At 37.4% G+C, this 15,946-nt stretch overlaps 1 protein-coding gene across 1 annotated transcript in view; it reads right to left on the bottom strand.

The window, feature by feature from the left end:
- Nucleotides 1-15,946, bottom strand: part of LOC117330894 — an 82,386-nt gene that overhangs the window by 26,934 nt on the left and 39,506 nt on the right. Inside the window, exons 2-4 of the mRNA XM_033889446.1 lie at nucleotides 13,501-14,413; nucleotides 12,041-12,228; nucleotides 10,342-10,379 (exon numbers count right to left, since the gene is read on the bottom strand). Of these exons, the coding sequence (XP_033745337.1) occupies nucleotides 10,342-10,379; nucleotides 12,041-12,228; nucleotides 13,501-14,413 (1,139 nt within the window). The remainder of the gene's footprint in view (nucleotides 1-10,341; nucleotides 10,380-12,040; nucleotides 12,229-13,500; nucleotides 14,414-15,946) is intronic.

Genomic DNA, 15,946 nt, shown 5'->3' with positions numbered 1-15,946 from the left:
CTACCTTGTCACATACACCATCTCCTACACGTACACACTACCTTGTCACATACACCACCTCCTACACGTACATACTACCTTGTCACATACACAATCTCCTACACGTACATACTACCTTGTCACATACACAATCTCCTACACGTACATACTATCTTGTCACATACACCATCTCCTACACGTCCATACTACCTTGACATATACACCATCTCCTACACGTACATACTACCTTGACACATACACCATCTCCTACACGTCCATACTACCTTGACATATACACCATCTCCTACACGTACATACTACCTTGTCACATACACCATCTCCTACACGTACATACTACCTTGACATATACACCATCTCCTACACGTACATACTATCTTGACACATACACCATCTCCTACACGTACATACTACCTTGACATATACACCATCTCCTACACGTACATACTACCTTGTCATATACACCATCTCCTACACGTCCATACTACCTTGACATATACACCATCTCCTACACGTACATACTACCTTGACATATACACCATCTCCTACACGTCCATACTACCTTGACATATACACCATCTCCTACACGTACATACTACCTTGACATATACACCATCTCCTACACGTACATACTACCTTGACATATACACCATATCCTACACGTACATACTACTTTGTAATACACCATCTCCTACACGTACATACTACCTTGTCACATACACCATCTCCTACACGTACATACTACCTTGTCACATACACCATCTCATACACGTCCATACTACCTTGACACAACCACCATCATACACGTACACACTACCTTGACATATACACCACCTCCTACACGTACATACTACCTTGACATATACACCATCTCCTACACGTACATACTACCTTGACACATACACCATCTCCTACACGTCCATACTACCTTGTCACATACACCATCTCATACACGTACATACTACCTTGACACAACCACCATCATACACGTACATACTACCTTGACATATACACCATCTCCTACACGTACATACTACCTTGACATATACACCATCTCCTACACGTACATACTACCTTGTCACATACACCATCTCCTACACGTACATACTACCTTGTCACACATACACCATCTCATACACGTACATACTACCTTGACATATACACCATCTCCTACACGTACATACTACCTTGTCACACATACACCATCTCATACACGTACATACTACCTTGACACATACACCATCTCCTACACGTACATACTACCTTGACATATACACCATCTCCTACACGTACATACTACCTTGTCACATACACCATCTCCTACACGTCCATACTACCTTGTCACATACACCATCTCATACACGTACATACTACCTTGACACAACCACCATCATACACGTACATACTACCTTGACATATACACCATCTCCTACACGTACATACTACCTTGTCACATACACCATCTCCTACACGTCCATACTACCTTGTCACACATACACCATCTCCTACACGTACAATACTACCTTGATATATACACCATCTCCTAAACGTCCATACTACCTTGACATATACACCATCTCCTACACGTACATACTACCTTGACATATACACCATCTACACGTACATACTACCTTGACACATACACCATCTCCTACACGTACATACTACCTTGACACATACACCATCTCCTACACGTCCATACTACCTTGTCACATACACCATCTCCTACACGTACATACTACCTTGACATATACACCATCTCCTACACGTACATACTACCTTGTCACATACACACCATCTCCTACACGTACATACTACCTTGTCACATACACACCATCTCCTACACGTCCATACTACCTTGTCATATACACCATCTCCTACACGTCCATACTACCTTGTCATATACACCATCTCCTATACGTACATGCTACCTTGACACATACACCATCTCCTACACGTTTATACTACCTTGTCACATACACCATCTACACGTCCATACTACCTTGACATATACACCATCTCCTACACGTACATACTACCTTGTCACACATACACCATCTCCTACACGTACATACTACCTTGACACATACACCATCTCCTACACGTACATACTACCTTGTCACATACACCACCTCCTACACGTACATACTACCTTGTCACATACACCATCTCCTACACGTACATACCACCTTGTCACATACACCATCTCCTACACGTACATACTACCTTGACACATACACCATCTCCTACACGTACATACTACCTTGACACATACACCATCTCCTACACATAAATACTACCTTGTCACACATACACCATCTCCTACACGTACATACCACCTTGTCACATACACCATCTCCTACACGTACATACTACCTTGTCACATACACCATCTCCTACACGTACATACTACCTTGACATATACACCATCTCCTACATGTACATACTACCTTGACACATACACCATCTCCTACACGTACATACTACCTTGACACATACACCATCTCCTACACGTACATACTACCTTGACACATACACCATCTCCTACACGCACATACTACCTTGTCACACATACACCATCTCCTACACGTACATACTACCTTGACATATACACCATCTCCTACACGTACATACTACCTTGACACATACACCATCTCATACACGTACATACTACCTTGACATATACACCATCTCATACACGTACATACTACCTTGACACATACACCATCTCCTACACGTACATACTACCTTGACATATACACCATCTCCTACACGTACATACTACCTTGACACATACACCATCTCCTACACGTACATACTACCTTGTCACACATACACCATCTCCTACACGTCCATACTACCTTGACACATACACCATCTCCTACACGTACATACTACCTTGTCACATACACCATCTCTACAGGTACATACTACCTTGACATACACTCCATCTCCTACACGTATATACTACCTTGTCATATACACCATCTCCTACACGTACATACTACCTTGTCACAAATACACCATCTCCTACACGTACATACTACCTTGTCACACATACACCATCTGCTACACGTACATACTACCTTGTCACATACACCATCTCCTACACGTACATACTACCTTGTCACATACACCATCTGCTACACGTACATACTACCTTGTCACACATACACCATCTGCTACACGTACATACTACCTTGTCACATACACCATCTCCTACACGTACATACTACCTTGTCACATACACCATCTCCTACACGTACATACTACCTTGTCACACATACACCATCTGCTACACGTACATACTACCTTGTCACATACACCATTTCCTACACGTACATACTACCTTGTCACATACACCATCTCCTACACTACATACTACCTTGTCACATACACCATCTCCTACACGTACATACTACCTTGTCACACATACACCATCTGCTACACGTACATACTACCTTGTCACACATACACCATCTCCTACACGTACATACTACCTTGTCACATACACCATCTCCTACACGTACATACTACCTTGTCACATACACCATCTCCTACACGTACATACTACCTTGTCACACATACACCATCACATACACCATCTCCTACACGTCCATACTACCTTGACATATACACCATCTCCTACACGTACATACTACCTTGACATATACACCATCTCCTACATGTATATACTACCATGACATATACACCATCTCATACACGTCCATACTACCTTGACATATACACCATCTCCTACACGTCCATACTACCTTGTCACACATACACCATCTCATACACCATCTCCTACACGTCCATACTACCTTGACATATACACCATCTCATACACCATCTCCTACACGTCCATACTACCTTGACATGTACACCATCACATACACCATCTCCTACACGTACATACTACCTTGTCACACATACACCATCTCATACACCATCTCCTACACGTCCATACTACCTTGACATATACACCATCTCATACACCATCTCCTACACGTCCATACTACCTTGACATGTACACCATCACATACACCATCTCCTACACGTCCATACTACCTTGTCACATACACCATCTCATACACCATCTCCTACACGTCCATACTACCTTGACACATACACCATCTCCTACACGTACATACTACCTTGACACATACACCATCTCCTACACGTACATACTACCTTGACATATACACCATCTCCTACACGTACATACTACCTTGACACATACACCATCTCCTACACGTCCATACTACCTTGACACATACACCATCTCATACACCATCTCCTACACGTACATACTACCTTGTCATATACACCATCTCCACACGTACATACTACCTTGTCACATACACCATCTCCTACACGTACATACTACCTTGACACACACACCATCTCCTACACGTCCATACTACCTTGTCACATACACCATCTCCTACACGTACATACTACCTTGACACATACACCATCTCCTACACGTACATACTACCTTGACACATACACCATCTCCTACACGTACATACTACCTTGTCACATACACCATCTCCTACACGTACATACTACCTTGACATACACACCATCTCCTACACGTACATACTACCTTGACACATACACCATCTCCTACACGTCCATACTACCTTGACACATACACCATCTCCTACACGTACATACTACCTTGTCACATACACCATCTCTACAGGTACATACTACCTTGACATACACTCCATCTCCTACACGTATATACTACCTTGTCATATACACCATCTCCTACACGTACATACTACCTTGTCACAAATACACCATCTCCTACACGTACATACTACCTTGTCACATACACCATCTCCTACACGTACATACTACCTTGTCACATACACCATCACATACACCATCTCCTACACGTACATACTACCTTGTCACACATACACCATCACATACACCATCTACTTCACGTCCATACTACCTTGACATATACACCATCACATACACCATCTCCTACACGTCCATACTACCTTGACATATACACCATCACATACACCATCTCCTACACGTACATACTACCTCGACATATACACCATCTCCTACACGTACATACTACCTTGTCACACACACCATCTCCTACACGTACATACTACCTTGTCACACATACACCATCTCATACACCATCTCCTACACGTCCATACTACCTTGACATATACACCATCTCATACACCAGCCCTACACGTCCATACTACCTTGACATGTACACCATCACATACACCATCTCCCACACGTCCATACTACCTTGACATATACACCATCTCATACACGTCCATACTACCTTGACATATATACCATCTCCACACGTACATACTACCTTGTCATATACACCATCTCATACACCATCTCCTACACGTACATACTACCTTGACATATACACCATCTCCTACACCATCTCCTACACGTACATACTACCTTGACATATACACCATCACATACACCATCTCCTACACGTCCATACTACCTTGTCACATACACCATCTCATACACCATCTCCTACACGTCCATACTACCTTGACACATACACCATCTCCTACAAAAATCATAAAAAGTAACATAACTGGGAAGATATTCAATGTTTTATATGGTATGTATTCAAACACTAAATCTTGTGTGAAAAATGGTTATGAAATATCACAAATGTTCCCCTCCAACATCGGTTTAAAAAAAGGAAGAAATTACTCTCCGTTTTTGTTTGCTTTGTATTTGAACGACTTAGAAACTTTTTTTGTCGAAAAAAAATGTTGATTGTTTGTCTAAGATTTATGAACTATGTCGTGACAATATCGATATGTATGTTAAACTGTTTATTATTCTATACGCTGACGACACTGTTTTAATGTCGCAAACAGCGACTGGCTTACAAACTATGTTAGATATGTTCCAAGAATATTGTCAGATATGGAAACTTGAGGTTAACACAAAGAAAACGAAAGTAGTATTTTTTTCAAAAAGAAAAACGAAAGGAAGAAATCGATTTATGGTGTTCAATAAGCAACTAGATATTCAAGATACTTTCTCATACCTAGGTGTACTATTTAACTATAATGGAAGCTTTACAGCTGCCAAAAAAACAATTGTGTGTTCAAACCAATAAAGCACTTTTTGCTCTTTATCGTAAGATAAGAAATATAAATTTACCTGTTGATTTACAACTGAAGTTATTCGATTCACTAGTCACCCCAATATTATTATATTCATGTGAAATATTGGGATACGAAAATACAAGTATGTTGGAAAAAATACATCTACAGATCTGTAAAAGAATTCTTGGTCTACGAAAAAATACATCTAATTTGATGATTTACGGAGAAACTGGCAGGTATCCTATTACTGTTAATATCAACCTAAGAATGATAAAGTTTTGGTATACTCTTCTAACCAATAAAAGCAAATTGTCTTGTTCTATATACAAATTGATGTATACTCTCCATGTAACTGGTCAGACTGAGTTTAAATGGATGAAATATGTTAAAAATATTTTAGACAGCGTTGGATTAAGTTTTGTCTGGATACAACAGAGAAATTGTGTACCTGATATTAAATATCTACAGTCAATTATTACTCAAAAATTACAAGACCAATTTATACAAACATGGTTCAATCAATTAGAAAACACGTCGAGAGGACAAACATACTCTATATTTAGATATCATTTTGGCTTCGAAGATTATCTTGTGCGACTAAATGTAAAAGATAGGAAAACTATATGTAAATTTAGAACGTCAAATATCAAACTTCCGGTTGAAACCGGAAGATGGACTGGAATCCAGCGACAAGATAGAGTATGTCCACTTTGTAACGCTGGTACTGGAGATGAGTTCCATTTTTTATTTGTGTGTAACAACCATAATGTACTCCAGTTGCGTAGTAAATATATCCCAAATTACTACTACAGAAATCCTAATTACTTTAAAATGAAAGGAATGTTCTCAATCTTTTATAATAAACTGTATATGAATGTCAGTTTATTCATCCAAAAACTAGTCAAGTTATTATAACACACCTTTATCATCCAGCATTGTGATTATGCAGTATGTAAACTTTATTATATTAATAATTATATTTATGAAAGGTTAAAATGTACTTATTTTTCCACATTTCCTCTTTAAATTATATTATATTTTGCCTGTCATGCATCCATTCTGTTAAAAATGTCTGACCTCTTGTTATACACTATTTTGTGTGTCTGAGTGAAAAATAAAATCTAAAATCTAAACCTACACGTACACACTACCTTGACAAATACACCTTTTCCCATACACGTCGACACATGGATTGGCCGCGTTAACAAATAGTCATATACACGTGCATTCAAATGTGGTTAATTAAAGTGTTGATGTCTTTGGGGTGATGACTTGAACGCTGACCTTTGACCCTATACATAATCATGTCTTTTGCTCCATTGACATTACCCTATAGTGGTTCAGGGACGAGGAAAATAATACAAGGAAAAAAACCATTCCTTTATATAGGAACACGTGCAATGCACGTGATGATAGCGGCTTGTTTAATCCCATTGGAGAAGGTTGTATGCCAAGTGGTAACCTAATTGAAATACATTACACACGATCGTCTCGTGAAAGCCAAGACCCCGGTTAACGTTGAATGTTCTGACTTTAAACGTGGAAAAGACGCTTGATTTACAGCCGTACAGTAATTGTATTGGCTTTCCGCACAAAACGATCCCCGGAGAGTTAAATTAAATGTTGATAGTTGGATTGGTATAACGTAATTAACGAAAAGAAATTAATGGAATCATTAACCAAAATAGCATTGAGTCTTAAGGCTAGAGTTAATGAATTAAACAGCCCCACAACCAATAGTGCTATCAGAGCATTGCTGTTAAGAAAATTAATCGTTCACAGGGTGCTTGTAGGTATGATGGTCAACACTAGTGCGCGCTAAACTTGTTTAAATTAGCATGGAATCACTTCTAATAATGAAGAGAGTTATTGTAACTTAAAACTTCAAAACGTTACAACATCTGTTCTTATTTAAAGCAAGTAAAACGACCCTGATCAGACTTAGATATAAATTGCGATGGCGTCGATGAATCTTGAGATACTCTTTACCGTACAGGACATCTGGTTTTAACTTTTCTGCACTGTTTTTAATGTTCTTTATCAAAATCTATATTTTGCTCATTATTTATCGATTGATTATATTTGCATAATGATTTAACTTATTATTATGAAAATGCGTCATTGCCCGCACAATAGGAAATCGATAATATGGAGATGTAATATGGTATATACAGTGACGAAATGTGATAAATAAAATCAAAAATGAATTCATTTTCTTGTCATGATTTCTGAGAAAACGAAAGACGTAAGAAAATAACAAAACAAAACAAAGCAATATACACAAGAGTCTTTCTTTATATTAATTAAACTCAAAAGTTTTAGTAATTTTGGACGATCGGATATAATATTTAACAGCAAAGTGTGTTACAGGATTAGAATACATTTTTCTTAACATTCTTTGCTTAATTGAATCGACAAGGTATTTGAATTAAGTATTAAAAAATTTACAAGGGGCAACTGTTGTTTATTTTATACTGTACCGACTTCCATATAAAATAAACGAATAGATGATTTTACACCAGTGGTTATGTGCTTGTAATGTACAGTGTGTAGTTTGATCAACCACAAGCCTTTAAGTAAAATATAAAATTATTTCATGAGTTTACTAAATTCCATATTACATAGCCATCCATGATTGAAGGATTCTATTAATCACATAATTCGTATTTATGAAAATAAAGTTGATAATTTCAAATTCATTCTATATGAGACAAGAATGCCAACATGGAGACACAGACAATTTGGAGAAGCCAATTCGTGACGTCACAAAATTAATACTGAAATTGCACCTGTGTCTTATGAAATTTATGACATATCCGTACGACATGGTAAAACAGAAAAGTTACATTTTTTTTTGTTATAAGAATACTTTTTAATGACTTAGATAGATAATTGTTTAATCAAAGCGGTGAATTAATTCATCTTAATACTTCTAAAAATAAAGATAGTTCTATCTCCGTTACCATTTTCCTGCACAGTTTTAAGTAACGGTAGTCCTAAATTGAATTAATCAATTTATAAACAACTAATATTTTAATAAAATGTGGTGCCTGCTTCTGAGAGGCGGAATCTACCATAGCAGACCTGTATCACAAGCTAGACTTATTCCCACCTAATACATACTACCACACAATCAACGAAAGCCTTGATGGTTTTCATTACCTAAAATTTCAACAATATATTTCCATTGCGGATCTTGTTCGGTAGCTTAAATCCTTGTGGCATGTAATTTGTTTTATTGTTGTAATACATAACGAATTAGGACCAAAATCAGCTTACTTCTGATCATAATTGGCGTGATAGCATGAATTAACCGCAGACTTAGCACTATTTTTTTTTCTAAAACAATACGTTTGGCCTACCTTTTGATTGCCGAACTCTCCCTGTTTACAGGAGAAGTTACTCTCTGCATTTGAGTTCATTAGCTACATCAGTGACACAAACATTTACCGCCATATTCAGTCAATAAATAAACCTTGGTTAGGTTTTCAGTACGTAAGCAATGACACTATTTGTTCTGACATAATAAAAAATGTCATAAAATATCAGAATGAAACTTTTGCGCGGTTACCATAACAACCGAACAAAACGTACCTATACATATGTATGCTACTGAGACATAGGCTTTAAAAAGTGTAGTCGACACGGGCTGCTAGAATAGATTTCAATAAATGACAAACAACAATATTTGAGTTGCCTTAAAAATGTCATCACGGCTTCCATTAACAGTGTTCCGATAGGAAATATTGCCGCGTGCATACGCGGAATTGGAACGTCAAAACTACACTCACATCGATCAAGCTTGCTTTCCTTTGGAAAAAGGGTCAAAACAACTGCTGTGAAATGGTTCAGGCGAACACCAAATTGCTTATTACTGTGGCACATTGTAATTTTGCAAATTCTGTTTGACGAATAAATTGTGGTAGAGATTTCATCTATGGGATTCCATATAAATGAAAATGAATTTAATTTTTCAAATATATTATTCCTAAAATAGAAGGAATGATAAAGAATCATTAGGAATAGGGAGACACGTTTTTTGCGGAATGATTAGAACGTCAACAATGTCACAAATATGAAGATAAATTCTCATTGACATCAGCAATGTTTCAAACTCCCACATCAATTTTGTTTCACTTGATTTAGAAACACTATACAGGTCATGACGTTTCGAAAATGGCGTACAAAAACATTAAACAATTTGACCTACCTTTCTTGGAATCGTCAGGTACTTCCTAGAGTGGGTATCTATGGAATAAAACAGAACATCATTAACTCCGACCATACCATTAAAAAATCAGTAAAGAACCAAATAAGATTCTAATGGAGAAAGTCAAGAACACAATCAAACATGCTTTTAATGAAAGGAGTAGACGACTAAGTCAAATATGCAGTGAGTATCGAGATTGAAACGATATAACTCGCCACCAAACTTTGCAAGAATGTCATACAATTACTTTGTACGGCCGTTGATATATATCTTAAAATCAATGTAAAGCAGATTGTTTTGATAGTCATAAGTCACGTGACATTACATTGTATTATACTTTATTGTTAAATAAAATTCATCAAAATGAAATCAAAAGTGGAATAAGAAAATATCGGCAATTTGATCTCAGAATTAAATCATTACGTGTTTATGTAGTTAAGGATAAATTGCTATTCTCAGTTGTAATTCCTATATCTCTCAAAATCTATTAACTCATTATAGACCTACTCTGAGCGTCAATCCATTGGAAATTGAATTACTTTGAACGCCCTTTTATGGAAATTGACATGTTCCTAAAAGATATTTTCTCAATCAAATTACTAGGTCATTGATGTCAATGCTGAAGTTTATAATAAAATAAAATAATATCCAGATTCTATAATTGGCATCATCATAGTTTTAAATGGGTCATGGATGAGAGAGAAATGTCGATTATCCTCGCATGACATCAACACATCGTGACAGATCGCACGCACAAATACTGCAATATTGATATATCATGTTAAAACTATATTGTACATTTGCGAAAGCTTCCCATTTTTAATCGGTAACCGGCAAACTGATATTGATAGATAATCCCTGGAGTTTCTGCGCCTGGAATGGTAGAGATTGATCACAACGTGACCAAACCGGATGCAACGTTGAGAGTTCCCATTCACTTGTAAAGATAATAACTGTCAATCGCCCAACACATACTTGTTAGGACAGACATTTAGCACTTTATTATAATTGGCAAAAAATGTTGATATGTATAAATTTTGTCAGATAATTACTTGGTGGAATGACTCCCTTGCGATGTCAACATTGGTCTGCTTTGCGAAATCCTACCATCAGCAGACCAAAGATTTCTAGGGATTCTGATTATAAATGCAGAAATACTGAGTGTTGATGACAGTGATTTCATTTCTGCACTAAACCCCGCCAGCGCCAGTGGTCCCAGGGGTATATAATGACAGAAATGGCCATTTGGAATCCGCCATTTTGTATGCTGCAATAACCATTGCAGTCCAGTCAATTTTACATAATTCATATACACTGGTTGTGTTGTAATCGTTATCATGAATATTTAATTATCGTACATTACTTTCCTCATCAATCACCAAGGGGAACTCCTGCGGGATACGGTTGTGTAATTACGTAAGAATCGAACAGAGGTACAAAGTTACAAAGGAATTTGGCAAATTAAACAAATTTGTTGTGCCAAATTCATTCTAGCCCGTATCATCGAATGAAACACACATTAGGTTTTCACGTAAGTTTTCCTTAGAGGTGTCATAACGATTTTGAATTGTTATAAAGTTATTTGACGACACGGTAAAAACGTGGAAGTTATCCATAACGTTAAGAGGAAAATGTCGACCAAAATATAATCTTTCATTTGATTTATAAGTATTTCTAGATTCGCTTTTCCAAAGTTTACCTGGTCCAGAGCAGTCGTCCGAGTCCGACCCGGAATTCCTCGGATGATTTCCGTTGAATAATGTTGGGGAAACTCGAGGCGATGGAAGAATGTTGGAATCTCGGTACTGCTCGGCAGATTTCAGGGCAATCCGACGAAGTTCAGAAGACAAATCGGCCATATGACTTTCTTCCAAACCAAAATCTCGCCTGAAAGAAGAGAAGCAATCGTATTTGTATTGCCGAAAAATGCTATGGGTATTCGAATAACAAGTATTTGATTGGTGGATGCTTACAAGAATTTAGGCGAAAACTTACTCTTTACATTGAACTGTTGAATCCCCCAAAATGACAAAAATAAGAACAATTGAACTATTTTTCATTCTGTCAAGAGTGATGCAAGACCTCTTAAATAGTCCTAAGGGACCACAGAACCAAATCAAAAATAGATTCTGGGTTTCCTGTTTGGGCAGAATAATATTTAATAGGAAGGTGAATGGATCGGGGCCTACTGATTGGATATTTAGATGAGAGAAGTTTCCAATGTTTTATATGTGGGCTGGGCAATACATGAAGATGTAAAATATATAGAAAAAAAAGTTGTTTTTTTCTAGCCTGTTTTTGTCAGGGGAAGTTAATTAAGTGTGTATTGTGTTGTAAATTTAGGTGCATTTTTGGCGCTGAATTCAATACAAGATGGTGGCCCCCAATTAAAAAAAGTTCAAATTGGTAGAATTTTTAATCATTCTATTTACAGGTTTCCGAGATGACATTCTTCAAAATTATGGCTAGTGGACCAGTGTTGAAAACTCCATTTAAGCAGGACAGTGGTAAACGTTAACATTATCGTCTATGCGAAATAATTAAGTTCCGTGGTTCCTTAATATACAGTACCCGCTTCCCAATGATCAAATTAATGGTAAGCGATTTCAAATCACTCAGCCAAAACTTTAACCAAAGGTTCGGTCGGACGGACAGAGGGTCGAACGCCCGGGATCTCCTAGTGTTTCGTTATTTTTAAATTGTCTGTTACCGCGGTAAGTGTAACCCAAAAATAAATCCTGATTTTAAATTCGTCTTAATTTTCATTCATTCTATCGAAAAAAGGAGCAGAGTGGTTTAATGAGGAATTTTGGAAAGAACTAATTGAAATAACTGTAACTTTCGTCTACCAAGGCGACGAATACATGTTGGCGGAATAAACTGCTCATAGACCTTACTGGCATTTTTAGAGATTAATAACATGCGAGAAGAACACAGACAAAACCTTTTGTCCCCAGTCCCCTCCGGTTTACTGGAAGGGAAGTAATAAAACTCTAGCCATAAAAAAACATCCTTAATGGTATACGTAATATTCAATATTTTCCTGAAAGGAAACAAAATATTAAAAAAAAAAAACAACAAAAAAACAAGCAAACAAAAAACTTGATATTCGAATAAATGAAAAAAAAAAGAGATTATGAAAAACAAAATTTATATTACCCTTCGATATCGGGATTTTCCGATATTGATCCTAGGTCCGATACGGACCCATGATCGTCTGATACGGCCAAGGACGGACGTTTCCGTAATGATCTCGGGGATACTTGAAGGAAAGAATCAGATTTTCTAGCCTTACGGGCCTGTTCTTGCCGCAGTCTCTCTATCTCACCCTCATGAACGGTTCCCTCCAGGCACCCAATAGAATGTGGCCGAACAATTCCTTGACCACCCCTGTTCCCACAGTCCAGATAGGACATGGGGAGATGATTAGGAGTGGTCAAACCCGAGCTTGAGGATGGCGATGTATCTACACTGCTCGATTTAGTATATTTCACTCTTTCTATTTGAATATTACACTGTGTTGATGCATCACGTTGCCATGGAAATTTAATCCCTGCCTCATCACCAACGATATCAAACATTTGAAAAGACGATGTCTCAATCTGAGGACAGCTGTTGCTATGCACAGGGTGATCCTTGCGACTGAATTTAGAAGAGGAATCATCCACGTTGGAATGAAGATGGATAAATGCCTGTGATTGTGGGTCGCTTGTGTTTGAGATATGAACGTCGTCCATCTTTCCGCATCCATCCTCATTACACTCGGACATACTGGACAGACTAGACTGTACACTACTAGAAGCGGTTGACACCTGTATGGCTGAGGCCGAGTTATGCCGACGTTTCAAGAAACTGTCTCTTTTGCGCTTTGCTGGAGATCTTCCATTTTGCACGGTATATTCACCGATGACTTGAGCCGGAAGCGATGCTCGGTGACGTTTATCCCTGTCAAGGGTTGTTCTTCTAATTAATGATTGGCCCAAACCGGAACTTGTTTTTATCCTCGTGGGCAAAGGAGGCACATGGTCGACATAATCCAAGGACCCCGCGATATCATGACAATGGTCGCTCTCTGAAGCAAATAAAAGAAAGATAGGTTAAATATAGTTCCATATAGACGAAGAACACACCAGGTGCTTAAATAACGCACAGCGCATTCTCTCAAAACACAAATATCGAGATTTTTTCTCTCATTAATTTCCATAAAGCCGCAGCGCTGGCAGGATTTTAGCCTGCCGAAGTCGGAGAGCTGACAATACGAACACAGACAGCCATTATCGCTCCTTTGTTGTCATTAGCAGATATGATGGAGGCCAAGACTTTTTAGGATAAGAATTTCTGAGCTGGCTATATTTAGACGGTTATAGATAGTTTTGCTGGTTTCCTCTTTAGATTTCTAATTCAATGGGCTTTGTTTTCACTTCCTGAATGACAAATATGTTCCTTTTTCCTATTTTCATTGATTTAGAGATTAATATCATTCTCCCTGTACTTTGTCAAGGGTGCCCATGCAAATTAATATATTTGGTTACAATTTGCTACCGCTTAATCGATTTTTTGTAACAATTATTGTTTCCTTATTTGGCTGGTAGTTTTCGTTGTTTTTACTTTGATTTGAGGACAACATTTGTCCAAACAAAATAATTTGTTTTATTGTAAAAGAAGTTTTCGTCCACCTACAAAAAGGTGTTTCCAAATAACTGATTTCTTCCTGGTTGACAAAGTTTTTTCTACTATCACTTAAAATTACTAGAAAGAAAAGAACATTTTCATAATGCCTTTTTAGAGTCTTAGTTTGGTATATACTATATTTATTAGTGGTTTTCAAAGGAGTATTCCTTCGTTTGAATAAAGTTTAGGTCGTCAAAATTAAACTAACTGGGAAATATGTAATCTTTCTTAGTAGTAAAAGTTATAATCTGTACATTAAAAAGGCAGTATTACTCTCAAGATAAATAAAAATGCTTCGAGTATTAAGCCCTGAAAATTCTTAATTCGACCCGAAGTATAATTAATTACCGCAAAGACATAAAGTATTTGCATAAGATACACATTTTTTTGTACATTTCGGCGTTAATTTATAATTACATGTCGGCACAGACACTCATATAATCATCACAACGAAGGAATGCCCCTTTGAATATGTCTCATGTTTCCATACATTATTAGAAATCTTATGTGTTTTTTTGTATGCCTTGTGGTTCTGTTGTCATCGCCTTAGTTCTCATTCTTGCGAATGTGACGTAACCTAGATTTGACCTAGATTTACACGGCAGGTGTAGCCGATGAAGAAGACGCTTTCTCTTTCGGAACGCATGGTCTCATTCCTCTTGCATGCTTATTAAATGGTCTCCATACAAATTTATTTTTCATTCATATTTCATATGTAATGGAATTCAGAGAAGCAATTCAATATTCAGTAAATAAAGGAGTTATGTATTTATCGGGCCATCCTTAAGTTGTTTTATTAAGTCCTAATTTTGAATAAATTCCAATTATTCCAAGGTCTTAACAAATAATATAGATTGAATGACCTTGGAAATCTTTTCACCGTTGATTTGGGAATTAATGGTACGCATTATTTTTCTTACGTAGGATAAGTATA

The sequence above is a fragment of the Pecten maximus genome, chromosome 7 (assembly GCF_902652985.1).
Source record: "Pecten maximus chromosome 7, xPecMax1.1, whole genome shotgun sequence".
NCBI classification, from domain to species: Eukaryota; Metazoa; Mollusca; class Bivalvia; order Pectinida; family Pectinidae; genus Pecten; species Pecten maximus.
Note: the sequence above shows the minus strand (reverse complement) of the source record. Positions and strands in the feature narration are given on the sequence as shown.